The following is a 19,720-nucleotide window of genomic DNA, read 5'->3' as shown; positions in this document are numbered from 1 at the left end:
GATCTCTGCAGGGGCTCTAACTCCAAATACAGTCTCATTCTGAGGTGCTGGAAGTGAGGATTTCATCATATGAATTTGGAGAAACAGAGCAAGGTCTGTCACCTTACTACTTTTTTTCTATGTGTCCTTTAATCCCTCGGTTCATCTTTTCCTGCCTTCTTCTGAGGAACTGAATATAATTAATACCATATTTACATATTATAATTCAATAGTCAGGATTTAAATATCATTAATATTATATTTTACTTCCTTTTTTACTTTTTAGCTAGATCTCTTTTTATTATTTTTTAATGGTTGCCTTAGAAATTATAGTATGTAGGGGCGCCTGGGTGGCTCAGTAGGTTGAGCATCCAACTTCGGCTCAGGTCATGATCTCGCAGTTTGTGAGTTTGAGCCCTGCGTCGGGCTCTGTGCTGACAGCTCAGAGCCTGGAGCCTGCTTTGGATTCTGTGTCTCCTTCTCTCTCTGTCCCTCCCCAGCTTGTGCTCGCTCACTCGCTCTCTCTCTCAAAAATAAACATAAAAAAAAAAAAGAAATTATAGTACACATCACTAGTTGATCACAATCTAATTGAACTTCACATTTCACAGATATTAGAGCCTTACAACAATATAAGTTTATTTGTTCTCCCATTATTTCTACTATTATATTTTATTCCTCCATATGTCATAAACTGTATCTTATGATAATATTACTTTTGCTGTAAACAGATACTTGTCTTTTGTGGAAATTGAGAAAACAAAAAAGTAACGCTTTTAAATTTACCCAACTTTTACCATTTCTGTGGTGCTTCATTCCTTCCTATGGATCCAAGTTCCCAAATTTCCTTTCAGACTGAAGAACGCCCTTTAGCATTTCTCGGAGCGCAGGCCCGCCGGCAGCAAAGTCTCTTCTCTGTCGCTCTTTTTCTTTTTAAGTTTTATGTATGTGTGTATGTATGTACATGTTTATTTATTTACTTATTTTGAGAGAGGGAGAGAGCGGGGAAGGGGCAGAAAGAGAGGGAGAGAGAATCCCAAGCAGGCTCCACGCCGCCAGCACAGAGCCCAGTGCAGGTTTTGAACTCACAAACCACGAGATCACGACCTGAGCCCAAATCAGGAGTCAGCTGCTTAACTGACTGAGCCACCCAGGAGCCCCATCTTCTATCATTTCTCATAAAATGTCTTTACCTGTCTCTCCTACTGCAAGATATTTTCATTGGCTACAGAATTCTAGATTGTCTTCTTTGTCAGCACTTCAGAGTGTGAGCTCACTGTCTCTGTCCTCCACTCTTCCACATCACTGTTCCCCGATATGGAACCTACCTGCTTTCAAAATGTTTTCTTTACCTTTGGTTTTCAGCACTTGGACTATGACATGCTTACTCCAGGTGTGATTTTCCTGTGCTCATCCTGTTTGTGGCTGGCCAAGCTTCTTGAATCTGTAAGTGAATGTTTCTCATCAAATTTCACATTTTTTTTTCTTACCATTATGTCTTCAAATACATATATTTTTCTGTCCCATCCTCTCTCTCCTGTCTTTCTGGAACTCCAGACACATACGTTAGGCTGCTTGAGATGGTCCTACAGATCGCTTGGGCATTGTTAATTTCTATTCAGTCCTTTTGTTTCTGATTTTCAGATGAGATCATTTCTCCAGACTTGTCCTTAAACTCACAGTCTATTCTTCTTCCAAGCCTTCTTCAATCTTTTGGTAAGCCACTCCAATGGATTTTTCAATCTATTTGGTTCTTTACAGTTGTATTTTTTTTAATGTTTATTTATTTTGAGAGAGAGAGAGAGAGAATCAGAGAGAGAAGGAGACATCTCTGAAGAAGCAGGCTCTGAGCTGTCATGTCAGCACAGAGCCTGACGCGGGGCTTGAACTCAAGGACTGTGCGATCATGACCTGAGCCAAACTTGGACGCTTAACCCACTGAGCCACGCAGGTGCCCCAATTCTTTACAGTTTTAATTACTCTGTTAAGACTCCCAATTAAGACCACTATATTTTCCTTCAAGTCCTTAGTCATATTCATAGTAACTACTTTGCAGTCCTTGTACGCTAATTTCAACATTGGTATCATCTCATGATTATGTTTCCGCTGACTTTTTTCTTTTTTTTTCTTTAAGTTTATTTATTCATTTTGAGGAGGACATTGCAGAGAGAAAGAGAGAGAGAGAGAGAGAGGAAGAGAGAGAGAATCCCAAGCAAATTCCACACGGTCAGTGCAGATCTCAACGTGTGGCTTGATCTCATGAATCATTAGATCATGACCAGAGCTGAAATCAAGAGCTGGATGCTTAACTGACTGAGCCGCCCAGGTGCCTCAGAATAATAGATTATACAAAACACATAATAAATGTAGAAGGAATGATAGAATTTAAGAAAAACACAATGAAATAATAATTTAGGCCAAGATCACTCCTTGATACTAAAACCAATGATTGACAGATTGTTGGGGACAGGATATTCACACAACTTCAACTTACCACACAGCTCATGACTACAAAGGGAAAGGGTTCCTGGACAATGGAAAGATCTAGCAGATGACATCTTAACCAGCAACCAAATTCAACATCAGCAATAATGAGATCGGGCAACATTAAATGGTTGAAGTAATGAAACAGAGAGAACTTACTGCTCATACAGTATTCTTGCAGAAAGGTTTAATCTGAATCTAACTGCAAGGAAACATTCAAGCAAATTCAAAGTGGAGGATATTCTATAAGACAACTGGGCTGGGTTCTGCAAAAATGGCAGTGTCATGAAAAACGAATAGGAAGGAACACTATTCTAGATCAAAGAAGAGTCAAGAGGCATGACAACTAAACGCAGTCTGTGATCCCTGATTGGATCTTGAAACTTTTTTTTTTTTTTTAAAGCTGTAATGGAAAATTTAGGGCTATTTGGGGAAATATAATTATGGTAGGCAATCTAGATAATAATACTGCATCGTCGTGAAATTTCTTGGCCGCTGTGAAGACAGTTTGGCGACTCCTCAGGAAGTCGAACACAGACTTTACCATATGATCCAGCAACCCTACTTCCAGGCACGCGCTAAAGAATCAGAGCAGGGACTCAAACAGGTGTTTGTACAGCCGTGTTCACGGCATCATCCAGAGTGGCCAGAAGATGGGAATAACCCCTACGTGCACCAACAGGTGAAAGCCTAGCAAATGGCATCTATCCACGCAGCAGGATGTTATTCGGCCTTAAAAAGGAATGACACTCTGACCCATGCTAGGAAAATAGATGAATCTTGGAGATATTAGGCTAAGGGACATGAGCCACACATAAAATGACGATTGAATGATTCCACTTGCATGAGGTGGATGAGCAAAGGTGTGGAGAGAGAAAGTAGAATAGAGACTGCCAGGGTGGATGGGATGTTTAATGAAAAAGTTCTGGAAATGGCTAGTGAGGAGGGTTGCACGACATAGTGAATGTAGTTAATGCCACAGGCCGTGGAGGAGGCCCACCAAGTGAAGAAACGAGCTGCACAGCCGTGTGTACTGCTGGGATAGACAGGCAGCTGCTGTTCTGGACACTTCCGCCCAGTTCCAAGCCTTCCCGGGCCACATAACTTATGGGGGGGGGTACGTATAATGAGCTCTGTCTCCCCGGCCTTTAGGGGCACCCTCCTTCTCCCAATCTCTCGCTCTCCCCCACGATTATGTCTGACTTGAGCGAGGCCAGCATGTGGCCCTTGCTTTTATCCGGGTCTTCTTCCACCCGCCCCTTTCTGCCACCCCTCCCTCTCCATCTTCACCCCCGAGGCTCGCCGAGCTTCTGCGGGTCGCGCCAGTGGGGTGGAGTGTGGCATCTGTACCCAGGCCGGGGAAGCTCACCGGGCAAACTTCGCCAACTCGCCTCCCCACCCAGTGGGAGGACAGCTTTGTATTCTCAGCTCTCCAACCCAGACCCAGAATCCCCTCTGGTATGCCAGCGGTCCAGGCAGCTGCAGAGTAGGAGAAGGGGCACCGGCTCCCCAATGCGACACGCCGCCACGGGAACAAGTCAGAGTCTAGCGCGGGTACGGGAGTGAGACTCTAGCCAAATGTGTCTGAGAACAGCTGGGCCAGGCTGGAAAACTGAGGCAAAGGGGTAGGAAATTCTGACTGAAATGAGAAGGAAGGGGCGTACGGCTCTGCTTTCAGGTCAGCCTACGACTACGGCCCTGCCGGTAGGCAGATGGCACCCCTTCGGTGACAGCCGAGGGAGCGGAAAGATCGCCGGTCTCCATGCCACCGTCTGGCTCTTTGGTCTATAACCCCAAAACTCCGATCTCTCAGGTGGAAAAGTCAAGGTCATGATGTAAGACTTTCTGGCCGTTGTGAATTGTAAAGGACGGCACGCCCCTGAAGCAGGCTGACGTAGGCCTCCGGGCCAGGCCCTCGGCTGTGGTGACCTCCTCTCAAACGCCAGGCCTGGAGTTGCCAAAGCTTCGCGTGGCGCTTGGCTACTCGGGAATCCCGATGCCCAGTGGGCACTTACCCGCAGCCAGTGGAGTGGGAGCAAACTGGAAGAGCAGGACTCCAGAGTGGACGTGCAGGCTGCCGGGAAGATGAAAGGACAGCGGGTTCTGGGTCCCTCCAGGAGTCCGGCGCCATCCCCCATCTAGGGACAAAACAGTCAATCAGTCGTGCCCCATCCCTTCTTTGGTTGAACCCACTTAACCCTCCCCCAGTTTCTTCAATCCGAGGATGATTTCACGCTTTGTGAGCAACAAAAGGACCCCAGAGGGGGGCCTAAACAGGACCTGGGAGGGTCTGCCCTGTCCTCAAGCCACTCTCCTCTCAATAGTCTCTGCTTTGCCGTCCTCAAAAGGTGTCGTCCTTTGCGACACCTCTGTCCCAAGTGCTGAGGTGGTTCTCCCTTTCCCGGGTCTTTGGACAGCTGTTCTAGGTGGTCCCCTTCAGGGCTAGAAGGGCACGGCCCTGAGGTCAGCCTGATGATGGCGCCACCGAGGCCAATTTCCTTCCTCTGCGGGGGCTACGGGCCTTGGCAATCTGTTGGCATGGGGGACACAGTTTCCGCTCCCAGCTGGGTCACAGACGGGAGAGACATTCTCTGGGGAGGAGTGGGCCGCAGACAGAGGAGAGCCAAGAACAGCCACAAATGCCACGAGACCAAAGTATCCATCACTGGCCCTCAAGACTGCTTCATAATCCTGCGCTGTAGTTTCCTCCCCTTGTGGTAGTTCAGCTCACTTCCGGGGAAGGAGGCTCACGAACCCTCCTACCCGTCCACCAGACCCTATTCACTTGACTCCTAGTCACTGTACTAGACATGCCAATGATATGGCCCCCCAAACGCCTGCCGATCACATTCTTCCCTTCCCGGGGTGTCTGTAAGACAGCGTGTAAGCTTAACACAAGGGTCTCAGGATAATACCTTGTCTCGCCAAGACTCAGAGCCCCTGTTCCTCCACTAATATTTCCTACACGTGTGTGCCGTGCTGGGAGTAAAACACTGACCAAAATCCAGTCCCTGCTCTCTAAGAGTTCACATCTAGATGGGGCTCCAGGCATTTCTCCCCCATTCTCGGGGCTACTGGGGGTGGGGAGTGCCCACAGTATCTTTTCCCCACTCCTTGGCACATCCACATTGTCTACATCCCTCAAGGCCCCGCTGAAGTGCTGTCTGCTCCTTGCTGCTCTCGTGACACAGCCACTTAGCAGTGGTGTCTCCGGCCTCTGAATGTTCACAGTAGACGCCTGTATCTCTCTCATGATGTGTCATGTTCCTCTTGTATTACGTGTTTGGTATGCACAGTCGATCTCCTCTACAGACTCTGTTCTCTTGAGGGCAAAGATCATCTCACACATCTCTGGGTCCTTCAGACCACGCCACACAATACCAGGTACATAATACGTGGCCAAAAACTATTCGTACAATGCGGCTTCCTCATACAGATGCTCTTTGGATGAACGGAAACTTGTTTGTGAAGCCACTGGGAGTTCCCAGATTTAATAAATAATACATTTTATCACTAACTTAAAATTCCTTGTTGGGATTTTCCCAACGAACACAAAGTTAGAACTCAATGCAAGTAGTATACGATTCTTACGTATTCCTTGCAATTGTGTGTGTATCCATCTGGTCTTAGGTAAATGTTATATAAATATTATAATTCAATATTCTGCGGTTTCTGCACCATAGCATGTAAGTGCTCACATCTTGCTTTTTTTGGTAATGTTTATTTATTTTTGAGAGAGACAGAGCATGAGCGGGATAGAGGCAGAGAGAGAAGCAGACCCAGAATCCGAAGCAGGCTCCAGGCTCTGAGGTGTCAGCACAGAGCCCTTCGTGGGGCTCGAACCCATGAACCACTGCCAGCTCATGATCTGAGCCGAAGTCAGGTGCTTAGCTGACTGAGCCACCCAGGCACCCTGGTGCTCACATCTTCTATGAATTATAAGGAAGAAAAAGTATTTTCAACACTGCGTGGTGTTGGGCTTTGCATGCTCCCTCCCTACCAAGTGGTAATGATATAACTCAGACTATTCCTGAAGGAAGGAGATACACAGGTTGAGAGCATCCAGCCTTGGGTAAGAAGACTCAGGATTCCCCATTGGAATCAGCCTATGAAACCATTCTGCCTAGGAGAATGGATTTACCCATCAAGAAAAATGACTCCAAAAATAAGGTAAAGGTCTCACGGTAGCTAAGGAATCTTCTTCTTTTTTTTTAATGTTTATTTATTCTTGACAGAGAGAGAGAGAGAGAGAGAGAGAGAGAGAGAGAGAGAGAGAGCATGAGCGGGGGATGGGCAGAGAGAGAGGGAGACACAGAATCTGAAGCAGGCTCCAGGCTCTGAGCTGTCAGCACATAGCCTGACTTGGGGGGGGGGGGGGGGCTCAAACTCACAGACCGAGAGGTCATGACCTGAGCCGAAGTCGGACGTTCAACCGACTGAGCCACCCAGGCGCCCCGGAATGTTCTTTAAAGTATCGGAAATGATGGCTGCGACTTGGGACAACGCTTACTAGGTGCAGGCCTAGGGCTAAAAACTTACGTTCATTATCTCATTTAACCTTCAAACACTTGAGGTGACAGTATGATTACCCCTGGTTTTGCAACTGATGAAACCGAGGCTCAAGAGATGTGATAAACTTTGTCCAAAACCACACACCCGAGTTTCTCTGACTCCAGATCCTGAGCTGAGATTGTCGCTCAAAACCATCCAGCTCCCCGTGTCTGGCACGCGGGGCGCACTGTGGGGGTAATGATCCCATATTCTCTAGAAGAGACCATAAAGATCATCTGCTTCAACCTCGTCACTTTGCAATAGAGGAAAACGGGCTCAGAGAGATAAAGGGACTTGTCCCCCCCCCCCCCCCGCCCGCCCCCGCGTGGCACGGAGCCAGAGGCTGCTCCGCAACGGGATCGCAAGGTGCCCTAGAATTCCAGCCCAAGCCCCACTTGACGGAGGAGGAACTGAAGCCACGTTTGGTGAGCCCCGGGTCCCGGACCCATGAGAGGCAGAGCCGGACTCAACCCCGGGGGCGCTCCCTGCCTTGCCCGGCCGGCGCCCCTCCACGCTCACCTGCGGCGCCACCCATCCCGCGGGCGGCCGCGCCCGACCCGCGCCCCGGCAGTACCTGTCTGCGGCGCGCAGGCTTTCGGCCGGGGACAGGGCGCTGGCGCGGAGCGAGGCGGGCTGCGCGGGTCAGAGCCGGACGGACGCTGGCCTCGCCAACCCGGGCCTCCCCGGGCCCCTCCGCCTCAAACTCCGAGGCCCAGGAAGCGCGCGGACCGCCGGACGCCGAGAATTTGGCAGCGCTGGTCCCGGGAGGCACAGCCGCCTGGCCTCCTCCCCTCGAGACCCCTATTCTGCCCCCTCGGCTGTCCGCAGACCCAGCCTAGCGCGAGGGCACCTGAGGGGGAACAACAGCCACGCGCCGCGCAGAAGTCAAGCACCTGGGACCCTAGAGGGCGAGGTTCCCATGGAAACGAGAGAGGCTCTTCGCGCCTGCGCGGACGCGCTAGGCACGGTGGGAATCGTAGTTTCCGGGCTGCCACCCGGCGGCCAAAGGCACGGACGCGAGATGGCGCCCGAGCATCGCGGTGGGTTCCGCGCCTCCGGGGTCGTTTCCCCCACTACCCCCAGGCCGAGCGCTGCCGGCGTAGGAGAGGCCGCGGAGGCCCGAAAGGTAGTTACTCCTGGCAGCCGCGGCTCTGAGGTGTCTAGGGTGTAGGGGGAGGAGGCCGGGACGCGCTCTCTTCGCCGCGTTCAGTTGTGCCGTTTGAAATGCAGTCCTGACGAGGGGCCTCCCTGGCCCCGGCGACCGGGGCCGGGTGGAGGGAGAACTCTGGGAAGGGGGTTGCTGGGAGGCACCTGCTGCTTGTCCGGAGGCGAGCTTCGGGCAAGGGTTCGCGTCTGGGCTGGGCGACCGGCCCGGCTCCCGAGAGGCTCCCGCTGCGGGTGGGAGTCGACGTGGGATTTGCGAACGACGGCCTTGAGCAGAACTGGTGAAAAAGCAGTGCGAGTTGGACGCCGCCCTGTCCCTCCGAGTTCGGCCTCCGGGCTGAGATCTAGAAACTTAGGATCGATTTCAGGCCCTATCACCCAGTTACTTCTCTGGGCCTCAGTTTCCTATTTCCAAAACGTGGTAATTACAATGCGTGCTTTTTCTCCTCTGGGAGTGTTGTTAAGATTCGCTGGAGATGACGTTGTTGTGGTGTAGGCTGGACAGTCCTTTAAGGACACGCACAGACATTCCTGTTTGCTGTACATTGGTGCAACTTCGTGGAGGGAAATTAGGCAATGCCTTCCAGATTAAATGCATATACCCTTTGCTTCAGCAATTCTAGAAATATGTCCTACAGTAGGCGCCTGGGTGGCTCAGTCGGTTAAGCGTCCCCACAGTCCTAGAGTTCAAGCCCCGCGTCGGGCTCTGTACTGACAGCTCAGAGTCTGGAGCCTGCTTCAGATTCTGTGTCTCCCTCTCTCTGCCCCTCCCCCGCTCATGCTCTGTCTCTCTGTGTCTCAAAAATAAATAAAAGCATTAAAAAAAAAAAAAGAAATATGTCCTACAGGTTTAGTGGCCCTGTGTGCACCAGAAAGTATATGCAAGAGTACTTAAGCATTACGTGGAATGAAAAAAATATATATCCATAAGCAACCTGAATGTTCTTTAGTAGATGAGCACTTAAATAAATGGAGTCCATAGAATAGAATGTGTATGATTGTTTTAGGAATTAGGCAGAGCTTTCTGAACTGATGTGCCACTCTTTGTGCTATGAAAAAAATGTCAAAGTGTCAATGTTAATATGCTGTAATTTATGTTTTTTTTACGTTTATTTGTTTATTTTGGAAGAGACAGAGCACAAGTGGGGGAGGAGCAGAGACAGAGAGGGAGACAGAGAGAATCCCAAGCAGACTCCGTACCACTTCCAGTGCAGAACCCGATGCGGGGCTCAAACTCACGAAACCCAGAGACCTGAGCGGAAACCACCAGTCACGCTTAACCAGCTGAGCCACCCAGGTGCCCCTATAATTTATGTTTTTAAAACAATACATAAATATATTTGATGACATAAGCATGGAACGTCTTTGGAGGGACTCAGAAGCTGTAGCAATGCTGCCTGTGAAGGATTGGAAAATAAGATCTAAAGGACACATACTTTTCATTGTATATCTTTTTTTTTTTTAACTTTTTTTGCCCCTTTAGCAATTTGTGTGAGGTGTGTGTGTGTGTGTGTGTGTGTGTGTGTGTTAAATCATTTGCATTCTTTTAAAGTAATCTCTACACCCAATGTGGGGCTCGAACTCACGACCCTGAGATCAAGATTATCAGTTGCTCTACCAACTGAGAGCCAGCCAGTTGTTCCTGTCCATAGATTCTGGTCAGCCCCTAGCTCTGAGTTCGTGATAGGACTCTCCATTCCCAGCCGCAGAGGCTGTAGGAAGGCAGGGCCTGGCCTTGGCTTCCTTCCTGACATTGTCACCCTGCCTGCCCCTAACCCTGGCTTAGGACTGCTGAAAGGGCAGCCTGGGTGAGACGCATGGTTGGCTGGAGGATGACAGGCAGCCCCACTGTTTGCTCAGAAGGGTGGACCAGCGAGGTGGATCAAGAATCAGGCGAGCCTCTCTGGACCCCACCTGGGCCCCTAGGCATGTCACCTACACACAGGTACACACGGTTCTTCTAGAGAGCATGTTGGGGGTGAATTCTGTCAATTTGTAGGTGACATGTATCATTAACATACCAAAGTGGGAAGGGGGCACTTAGGGATTTCCTAGTCTAATCCCTTTGTTTTACAGAAAGAAACAGAGACTTGAAGTGAAGTGAGTTATAAGTGGCAAAGCCAGGGCTAGACCCCAAGTTTCTTGTCCCTTGGTACTCTAGGAGTAGAGTAGTGCTGGGGTCCCACTGGGGTCTAGGTGAGAAATGCCCTTAAAATGGGGCATGAGTTCTCAAGTGGTGCCAGCTCCTACCTCTGAGTCTGCTTTGAAGGAAGGAGTTGCATATCCACCCCCCCCCCAACCGAAGTAGTGTGTTTATGGGGCAGAGGATATGATCTTGGGAAGAGAAGACAGAAGTGACAAAGATGGAATAACTTACTCTGTTTGAACAGTAAAGAGCAAAAGGAACCTGGATGCAGAAGGGGAGGGCCCGTCGAGGGTCCTTCTTCCTTGACAGGGAGGGACTGGCTTGGAAGATCAGGCTGTCTTGCATTGTAGCAAGAGGAAGATTCTTGGGGCCCACAGTGTGCTCGAGAACAATCATCAAGTGTCCAAACAGAGCCTTAGCTTCCGGAACAGGCTTGGTCCTGTCCAGATAGGCGTCGGCAGCTCCCACTTCCTCATGGGTAACTCGCTTCAGCTGTCCCAACAGAGCCAAGCACCTGCTGCCCGGCGTAGACTTGTCCCCCACCCCAACCTGCCTGACGGGCGCAGGGGCAGCTAACATTTACCCAGGCCCTGCCCTAGGAAGTGAGGGAGATAACACTGGTCTCCCCTCTTCTCTTCCCCATTCCTCTTCCGGCCCCACCCACCACTACCCTCCCACCCCGCCAGTCCTCCAAAACGGGGCCTGCCTCAACACACCTGGTGGTTGCTATGAGGAGGCCGGGAGGGCTAAGAGAGGCCAAACTCCGTGTGTAACCAGAGAAGAATCAGACTTACAGGCACACAGCTTTAGCATAAAAGTGAAAATAATATGAAAATGTTTTTTTTTATTTCTAAGTACAAAGCCAGATACTATTAAGACTGTGAAAAACCGGCCAGAGGCCGTGAAGGACAAGAAGAAGACTTTCTTTGGCCTGGTGCCCTGTGACCCAGCGCACTGCTGTCGGGGAGTGGCGTGGGGCGGGGGACAACAGCAGAAGACGGGCTGGGTGTGGAGTGCGGGAGGAAGGCCCCATCGGCGGGACCGCTCTCTGCTCCTCAGAGCCTCCAGAACTGGGAACTGAGGTTACTCTTGGCCTTTAAGGGCCACTGGTTCTCTGGCCTAGCGGGCCCCAGGAATGAAGAGGGGCAGGGGTGAGGCACATGGGAGTGGGTGAGGGAGGAAGCATGAGCCTTTCTTCACTGGGTTTATTCCCTGGCTGCAAGTGAGTGTTTCAGGCAGCAGCTGGGAACGAAGCAAGGTGCTCTGGCCCCCAAAGGCACTTTCAGTCTCTCTGTCACATCCCCGTTATAGAGAAGATCTTGAGCCCTTGGAAAGGTGGACATGTCTGAGACTTAAGGCCATAGGAGCTGAGGCTGTAGTGATGGAATCTCGGGGCCACTGGGGAGGAGCTAAAAGGAACGTGGACAAGCTGACAGGAATGAAGGGCGCTCGTCCCAGGAGCTGTGTTCAGGCGCCTCTATTTGTGTCTAGGGGGCCATGAGCATGTGTGAGGGCTCAAGCCTCGCCCTCCTCCCCACTGCCATCCACACTGGCCTGCCTCACCACCTTCCGGAGCCTGGGTGTGGAGGAACGGGCGGCCTCTGCCTGCTCCTGCAAGGCCCGGGTCCGGCTGGCCACCAGGGCGGCGCTGTTGAGGGCAACCACAGACTGGTGGGACTTCAGGGCAGGCCAAGGCCCCTTGGGACCCGGCTCGCTTCCCTTGGCCTTTGAGAGCTGAGGGAAGGGCACCGGAGGGTCTTCTTCTGAAGACTCGTTTGAAGAAAACACCTAGAAGGGTCAGAGTGCAAGAAGAATCACTGAGAAGTCTTTCCAGGGCAGAGTTATTGAGCACAAAGCCTGGGAAGGGGTAGGTGTGGAATGTTAAGTGGATGTAGAAAATCTGAGCTACTCATGGTCGTATTTCCATAGGAGGGAAGATAGCACCCCCGCCCCACTGCCCTGCTCCTTGGCCCCCACCGGTCTTCCTTCTGGCCCCAGAAGCCCTCCTGAGCTCCCCTGCACCTGCCATATCCTTGAGGCCCCCTCCTCCTCCTCTTGCCCCCCTGCCTTTGTGCAGTCAGTCCTGAGAGCTGCAGGTGAAACACCTTCCGGGTACCGAGTGAAGACACTACCTTTAGGAACACCCACGCTCGCTCACCCATCAACCATCCATACCCAGTGCCACCTCCTCCAGGAAGCCTCTCCCAAAGGTTCCCGCCCTCTGCAAGGAGCTCTCTCTCCTCAGGCCAGCCGTCTTGGCCTCCAGTCCCGTGGTGGGTCTGGCTTCCTAAGGCAAAGGCTAGTCTCTGGTCTTCTGCTTGTGCCCTGCAGCACTTAGCACAGGGGATGCTCAACTGCCCAGCCCGTATTTGGTCACGTGAGTGCCATGACCCCTCTGTACCCCATCCTCTGGTGGGTTCCCCTCAGATTTGGGAGGGGCCGCAGAGCATCTTCTCCACCTCGTCTGGGGTTGGCAGTTGGGTGTCCAGCTCTTGGCCTGGGGAGGATGCTCGTGCCATGGCTGGGCAGCCCTGCCCCTCAGGAGGCAAGTCCTTTCATCGGGCTGAGAGTTGTCTGCAGCCTTCACCCCGGGGCTGGCTCGGCTGAGAAGCCCACGCAGGTGCCTCCGGCCCCATGGCTGCTCTGCAGCTCCCACGGAGGGCAGTGCTCGCCGACCGCCCGCGAGGTCTCCTTGGCTGCTTCGAGGGGACAGAAGTGAGCGGCCCAGGGAATGGTCCCCACGGGAAGTTGGGCCCCGGTCCTGGTCTCTCTCCTTCCTCCTGCCATCTGCCCCTCCTACTTCTGTCCCCTGATGTGCCTCAGTCTGGGCTCCTTCCCTAGCTCCAGCCTCACCTCTGGCAATTCACTGGCCCCTGAAATGCTTTCCAGCTCCGAGGAAGGCTCCAGGAGGCTGATGGACCTCATGACCCCTCGGAGGTTGATACGGGGCCGTGGCCCAGGCTCCTCTTTCAGGGCTGACCGGCTCTCCTCCAAACCCACAGCCTTCGCCTCCCCACTGCCCCCTGGTTCCGGCGGAAGAGGCGGGAACGGTGTAGACATCTCCGGGGCGAGGGGCTCCTCTGGGGAAGCCCCACCCACTTTCTGCTCCCAGATGTGGCTCTGCCGGCTGGAAAGAGGTGGGCCTCAGTCAGCCTCGAGTGACCCAGCAGCCACGCCCAGCGCCCACACCCAGCTGCTCCCCGGCCCGGCTCGTACCTGGCGGTCAAGATGCCCTGGTAGGTCTGCAGCTGGCGCAGAAAGCCGGGGTTGGGGCGGGCGATGGGCCGGAGCTCCTGCACGTGGCGCAGAGCCTGCTCCAGACTCCAGCCATACTGCTTCATGGCATAAGCTATCACCGTGGCAGCTGAGCGGCTGACGCCCATCTTGCAGTGGACTAGCACCCGAGTGCCCTGTGCTCTGTGGAGGCAGAACACGGTCAGCACCCCCCTTCCCCGCCCCATCGCTGTGAGGGGCCCTGCGGTGTGGGAGAAGGACAGGGAGTGCTCCGCCCAGAGCAGAGGAGGGAGTCGAGACCCTGAGGGCCGGGAGAGGTCCTGAGCCGGAGGGAAGAGGCAAGGGGACCCCTCGAAGCTGGGGCAGGCGGAGCCCCACCTCGCGGCCTCCACGAAGCCGTGTGTCTCCTTCCAGTGGGGTAGCAGCTGGGCTGACTCCTCATCCCAGAGGCGCACGTTGTGGTAGATGAAGCGATCGGGGTAGAAGTTGTCAATCTCGCGGGCCACGTTCAAGATGTGGCTGACCCTGTAGCAGAGGGTATGCGGCCCGGCTGACGTTGCCAGGGGCACCAGGCCCACTGGCCAGCAGACCCGGCCGACCCTGCTGGTTCTGTTTAGTCCTTGGTTCTGAGAGTCGGGTGGGGACGGTGCAGTCGTGAGGGGAGGAGAAGATGGCCGTGACCCTGAGCGAATCATGCCGCCCCACCGGGGTTTGAGTTTCCCCCTCTGGTCCAGGTAGCTGCTGGGCTGACTGAAGCACTAAGCCTACTAGTCTCAGAAGTCAGTGGGAGGACAGCTTTGATCTAAGCTGAGACCGGGTGGATCTGCAGCAGCTGGGTGACGGTGACGGGGGCCACAGTAGGTTTCCCGGGAGCCCGTGGGGGACAAATGGCAGGAACCAAGGAGGGCAGGCAGCCAGCCCCCCTGCCTGTCTCTGTGAGACGTGGTCAGGTGGAGAGGGGCTTTTCCGCTTGGGAAAGGCCCTCGGGGCGCCCACCCCACTGCCGCCCCTCTTCTCTGTGTCACTGCGGCCTTCCATATGGGGCTTGCTCTACAGAGTGGGGAGGAAGCGGGCCCCCAAGACCTTGCCGGGGGGAGGGGGTCGGAGGCAGAGCTAGCAGCTGCTCGGGGGGATCTGGGGGTTTCTGGCCAGGTTGCCCCTTGGGGTGAGGCCAAGGGAAGGGGAAGACACAGGGTAGGTGGTCCTGAGGGCCCAGAGCCCTACCTGTTCCTCTGGAGCTCCTCCAGGTTTGCCGCATTCCACTCTGAGCCCTGCGGAGGGACAGAAGCTTCACCCTCCGTCTCCCCCACCTGCGGCGCCCTCACGCCGCCCTCACCCTGCTGCTCACCAGGTAGAGGTGGGGGAAGATGCGGGAGGCGCGGTCTTGCTGGGCCATGAGCAGCAGCATCTGGTTATCAATGAAGTCGCGGTACTGTTGGAGAGGACGGCCCAGGCGCAACTCCAGGGCCTGGCGGATCTGCAGGCGGAGCCAAAGGGGAGGAGAGGCTGGGGGGGGGGGTGCCTTGCAAGCGTCCTGATGCCCCGCCCTTCCCTCCGGGGCCTCAGAGGACAGCACCTGTCCATCTAGACAGAGGAGCTGAAGCCAGGCGTGGGGGACTGGCTCAGGACTGGGGGAAAGCTCTGCCCCCGTGGGAGGATTCCCCACCCCCACCCCCACCCCCACCCCCACCCCCACCCCCACCCCCTGCCGGGGGCCCAGCTCTCTCCTGGCCCCTGCTCCTCCCCAGCACCAGCCCAGCTTTTATTATTTTTTTTGAGTAAGCTCTACACACGACGTGGGGGCTTGAACTCATGACCCTGATGTCAAGAGTCGCATGCAGCACCGACTGAGCCAGACACGGAACCCCCCGGCCCACCTCTTTGGAAGTGACACTCTCCAGGTCGCTGGTGTCCAGCACCTCCCACAGCTCAGCCCGGATCGCCTGCTCCATCTGCTCCTGCTCTGAGGGCCTGGGAGCCGAGCCCGTCAGTCCAAGAACCCCTTCCCGGCTCCCCCATGGCACCCTCCCCTCTCCTCCCCTGCCCGCACTGACCGGCCAGGCTCGGCGCTGGGAGGCCGCAGGGATTCCAGGTCGGCCATGGCCATCCACTCGTTGAGGCAGCTCTGGTCAGAGCTCAGTCTGTCCTGGTAGTATCCAGCCCAGGTAAGGGCACTACCCCCTGGCACAAGACCGCTGCCAAGAGCCGCCTCACATGCCTGGTGCAACACCTGGAGTGTGGCCCTAGGACAGAGGACGGGCTGGGTCACACTCTCCTCCCTGCCGCCCCTCCCCAGACCCTCCAACTGGCTCTGAGGAGGCCGGCCGGAGACCGGGGCCGCCCTAACCCTTACCACATGGTCTGGATGGAGATGGGCTTGAAGATTCGGCTCTGCCCACCGGACGTCACACTGAAGCCCCTGAGGGAGACCAGGTGCGGGTAGAATCCAACTCCAGGCTCTGGGACAGAGCTCCTGAGAGGCCAACCCACTCGCCACCTCGTGAGGCTGGCCCTCAGAATACGTACATACACAGCATCTGGGCTTCAAAATGAGCCCCATTTGCCACACCTGGGGTGGCCGAGGCCCAGAGAAGTTAGGTGACTTGCCTAGAGTCACACAGCAAATCCGAGATGGAGCTGAGTCGGCCCAGGCCCCAGATACCCAGCCTGCGTTTCTTCCACTGCTCCCCACTGCCCAGTCACCCTATCCGGTCCATCACCCTGCCGACCGCCCTCTCCCCTCTCTCCTCCCTCCAGTCGCCATCTCTTACCCGTCTCCATCTAGGTACACCTGGGTGTCACTCCAGAGAGGCAAGACCAGGCCCAGGGTGCAGCTCGGGGAGCTGGCAGGGGACAGAAGAAAAGCCGTTGTTCCCCAGCATCTCACTTCCTTGCCCCCCTCCCTTCCTCTCCCTGCTCGCACCTGCTGTCGGGGAAATCCACTCCCAGGAGGACTGTCTCATCCTGGCTCTGGTGTTCTCTTGTGGAAACTACCAGCAGGTAGCGGAGCCGAGGGGGCCGTGCCGCCTCCAGCTGGGCTGCCTGGGGAAGATGGGGAGGGGGAAGCCCAGGGTCACAGCGGCCCAAGAAGACCCTGCATCCCCCGCCCCCCGCCCCCCACCTGGCATACACGTGGGCCTAGAAGAGACCTGCTGCCTGCCTGCTCTGTGCCCATCCTCCTCTTCCCAGGTTCCAGATTGGTAGTTATAACCCAGTGGCTGCCAACTTTGGGATTCCATGGTCCAACAGAATGTTTAAGAAGATTTTTCGTGGGGCACCTGGGTGGCTCAGTCGGTTAAGCGACCAACTTCGGCTCAGGTCCTGATCTCACGGTCCATGAGTTCGAGCCCCGCGTCAGGCTCTGGGCTGACAGCTCCGAGCCTGGAGCCTGTTTCAGATTCTGTGTCTCCCTCTCTCTCTGACCCTCCCCCATTCATGCTCTGTCTCTCTCTGTCTCAAAAATAAATAAAACATTAAAAAAAATTTTTTTAATTAAAAAAAAAAGATTTTTCGCAAAGGGGGTATGTATGGAAAAAAGGGGAGAATGGGCCTAGCACCCATTGCCCATTTTCAATTTCTGCCCAGGAAAGAGGTTTAAAAAAAACCCAAAAACCTTTTCCACTTGCCATTACCATCATTTGATTCAAGAAAGGTTTCTCATCAAAGGAATACTAAAGACACAATCTCATAACAAAGGACAGTGCTTCCGTGGAATAAATTCAGCTTTCGGAAAGACTGCCTCCATTTTGTTTTTCCCATCTTGCTGCAGACAGTGAGATGCCCCACAGGCATCTGGGAACTGGTCCACCGGCTCCCACCTGTGCCCCACCCCGCCTGGCGCCCCTCCAGCTCAGCAGGCCCTCCGGAGCGGCCGGCCAGGCCTGAGGTGTGCGCACAACTCATGGGGTCAGGAAGGTCCTGTGCTGGTTGCACAGAACCCCACCTCCGTGTAATTCCCAGCTCTTGGACCCGATCGGGCCTTACAGGCTCATGCAGGGCAGACCCCCATCATTTCCCGCTCCTCCAGAGACCTGAAGACGTGATCGTGCCCTGTTTAAGCAACTAGCTGAACCGGGAGGCTCATCAGGGTTTGGGGGATCCGTATTACTTGCCCTCATACCACTGCTCCCCAGCAGACACACACGCTGGCTCCCTTCTACCCTCGCCTCGCCCCGCCCCCCCCCCCCCACCCCTCAAGAGCTGGCTCTCTCCCCTTCTCTGAGGGCTCGGCGGCCCCTCACCAGGCGGATGTCGTCCTGTGGCCTCAGCAGCTCCACCATGAGGTGCAGGTGCTGACTCTGCTGCTGCTTCTGGGGACTCTGGGGCCCCTGCCCATCGTCTGTCTGGTCGCTGTGGGGCTGTTCTTCCCCCGGGGGTCCCTCCACTGCCTCAGGGCCAGCGTCAGCTGCTTCTCCATCGTCCTCTCCGTCCTGCAGTCCCAGGACAGCCCCACGGAGCACTGCAAAGCTCTGTCTGGCAGGGCAGCAGGGAAACCACTTTACGTCCGTCATCCCCCTCAGGGCAGACGTGCATCAGATTCACCCACCAGGCTTGTTAGAACAAGTGTTGGGCCCCGTCCCGGGGGAGTCAACAGGTCTGGGGTGGAGGCCTGAGAATGTGCATTTCTAAGGAGTTCCCAAGTGCTGAGGCCACCACATTTGGGGAACTACTGTCTTGGAGGCTGCCAAGCCCCCGAGCCACTTGTTTAAGTGGGGGGGGGGGGAGGCAAGGGTTGCTCCCTTTCCCTTCCCCCCTGCCTATCTCAGGAGATGCTGTAAACTTGGTGGGGACCCAGGAGCCCTTGGGCTCTGCCGTCCCATCCCTGCCCTTTGGCTTGTGACTACTGGCCCGAGCCAGGGTCCAGAATAGTGGTGGAGGAGCCCCGACTGACCGGGAGGAAGATAAAAGCAAAGGCAGCCCGGTCAGCACTGCAAGCCCACTGTGCCCACCAGCAACATTGCCCCACATATGCAGTAGTTGGTTCTGGCCGAGTCCTCCAGTAGGGCAGGGGCCAGGCCTGGCAGCTGGAGGTAGTTGTCTGTCCGGGAGAGGTGCTCACCTTCGCTGGAGCCGGCTTCTCCGCTTGGATGCCTGGTCCTGCTGAGAAAGCAGCCCCCGGGGCAGAGTGAGGTGGGGGGTGGCAAGGACTCTCCTCTCTGCTATCAGGGCTGTGGGGGTGGGGGTGGGATCGCCCCACCCCCCAACTGGAGACTGGAACCAGGAAGGATGTCAGATCCCTTCCCACCCCAGTCCACTCCCCACCTGGAGGCACTGGGGGGGGAGCCTGGGCAAAGGTCCAGGTAGGGCAGCTGGGGTGAGTGGGTGGGGGTGCTGGAGGTGTCCAAGGGGTTGGCCCAGATCTGGGCCTGGAAGAGGGTAGGGCCTCCGCAGGCTGGGCTGGTGTTCGGGGCTCCGGATCTTGCCTGGGTCTAAGTTCTTGGGAGCCTCCAGACCCCCTCCCAGTCCCCTCCAGCGAGACACTTAGGGTCCCCCTTCCCACACCCCCAGCCTCAAGGGGAGGCTGGCAGTGGGCAGGACGCGCTCCCCGGGGCCCAGCTGGCAGCCAACTGCGTGGGCCGGAGCACGGCAAAGCCAGACTTACCGTGGGCCCTACAGGCGTGGAGTGGCCGCTGGCCGGAGGGGAGCGGCTCACTGTGACCAGGGCCATGGGGCCAGGCCGGGCACACCTGGGCCCGTCCGGGTACGGTGCCCTACCACGGCCCCACGGACAGTCCCTGCCCCGCAGGACCAGGAAGGAGAGACCGGAGCCACCAGGGCCTGGCACCTCCTCGGGGGCGGCCCTTAAAGGGCCAGACGCGCGTCCAGCCCGCGTCCAACCCGGTCTGCGGAGCCAGCACCGAGCAGCCGCCGCCCCTCCCTTTGCGTCTCCTCGGTTCGGCCGCCTCGCCCCCGCCCCCCCAGCACTTTGGAGGCGGGCCCGGGGCGGGGCGCAGGTGCGGAGCGCGGCGACTGGGCGGGAAGTGGCCAGAGGTCCAGCAACTTGCAGTCTTCGTTCCGGGGTTCCGGGGTTCCGGGGTTCGGTCCCTCCTTCTTGGAGGCGCCCCTGCCCCTGCCCTCCTGGCTCCGCCCACCTAGGTCACCTGAGTTCTGCTTTGGGCTTCAACCGTTCAGTTACCCAGATTGGCACCTAGGGAGGCAGGA

The 19,720-nt window shown here is 55.5% G+C and overlaps 1 protein-coding gene and 2 long non-coding RNA genes across 5 annotated transcripts; 1 reads left to right on the top strand and 2 right to left on the bottom strand.

The window, feature by feature from the left end:
- Window positions 1–1,080: 1,080 nt before the first annotated feature.
- On the bottom strand, window positions 1,081–7,897 carry LOC124505715 (uncharacterized). The gene is made up of 3 exons (XR_006960705.1): window positions 7,589–7,897; window positions 4,479–4,601; window positions 1,081–1,423 (listed from the first exon to the last, which is right to left on the bottom strand). It is a non-coding gene; the product is annotated as an uncharacterized LOC124505715 (long non-coding RNA).
- Window positions 7,898–11,129: 3,232 nt separating this feature from the next.
- Window positions 11,130–19,575, bottom strand: SSH3 (slingshot protein phosphatase 3). Of its 3 annotated transcripts, none has more exons than XM_047071298.1 (14): window positions 19,161–19,574; window positions 18,618–18,655; window positions 17,800–18,031; window positions 16,482–16,600; window positions 16,330–16,401; window positions 15,912–15,977; window positions 15,613–15,801; window positions 15,436–15,529; window positions 14,907–15,035; window positions 14,783–14,829; window positions 13,937–14,083; window positions 13,541–13,741; window positions 13,178–13,451; window positions 11,130–12,112 (listed from the first exon to the last, which is right to left on the bottom strand). In XM_047071298.1, exons 1-14 carry the CDS (start codon window positions 19,224–19,226, stop codon window positions 11,840–11,842), a joined length of 1,947 nt encoding a protein of 648 aa, XP_046927254.1. In that variant the 5' UTR covers window positions 19,227–19,574; the 3' UTR covers window positions 11,130–11,839. The 3 variants fall into 3 exon arrangements, with proteins under 3 accessions (XP_046927254.1, XP_046927253.1, XP_046927252.1); XM_047071297.1 differs by having other exon boundaries at window positions 18,618–18,658; window positions 19,161–19,573; XM_047071296.1 differs by having other exon boundaries at window positions 13,541–14,083; window positions 18,618–18,658; window positions 19,161–19,575.
- Window positions 15,524–16,858, top strand: LOC124505357 (uncharacterized). The gene is made up of 3 exons (XR_006960641.1): window positions 15,524–15,723; window positions 15,855–15,991; window positions 16,344–16,858. It is a non-coding gene; the product is annotated as an uncharacterized LOC124505357 (long non-coding RNA).
- Window positions 19,576–19,720: the final 145 nt, after the last annotated feature.

Source organism: Lynx rufus, unplaced genomic scaffold (genome assembly GCF_022079265.1).
Source record: "Lynx rufus isolate CCGP_SWC_20201006 ecotype Redwood Valley unplaced genomic scaffold, mLynRuf1.p SCAF_9, whole genome shotgun sequence".
In the NCBI taxonomy this organism is placed as follows: domain Eukaryota; kingdom Metazoa; phylum Chordata; class Mammalia; order Carnivora; family Felidae; genus Lynx; species Lynx rufus.
Note: the sequence above shows the minus strand (reverse complement) of the source record. Positions and strands in the feature narration are given on the sequence as shown.

What these genes read in the sequence shown, in the direction of transcription:
- SSH3 (XM_047071296.1), bottom strand. Translation starts at nt 19,226, where the DNA reads ATGGCCCTGGTCACAGTGAGCCGCTCCCCTCCGGCCAGCGGCCACTCC. An exon ending in TCTTCCCCCACCTCTACCTG is followed by an intron (nt 14,830 to 14,906) that starts GTGAGCAGCAGG and finishes GTCCCTCCGCAG; the next exon opens with GGCTCAGAGTGGAATGCGGC. An exon ending in CAGGGCATCTTGACCGCCAG is followed by an intron (nt 13,452 to 13,540) that starts GTACGAGCCGGG and finishes ACCTCTTTCCAG; the next exon opens with CCGGCAGAGCCACATCTGGG.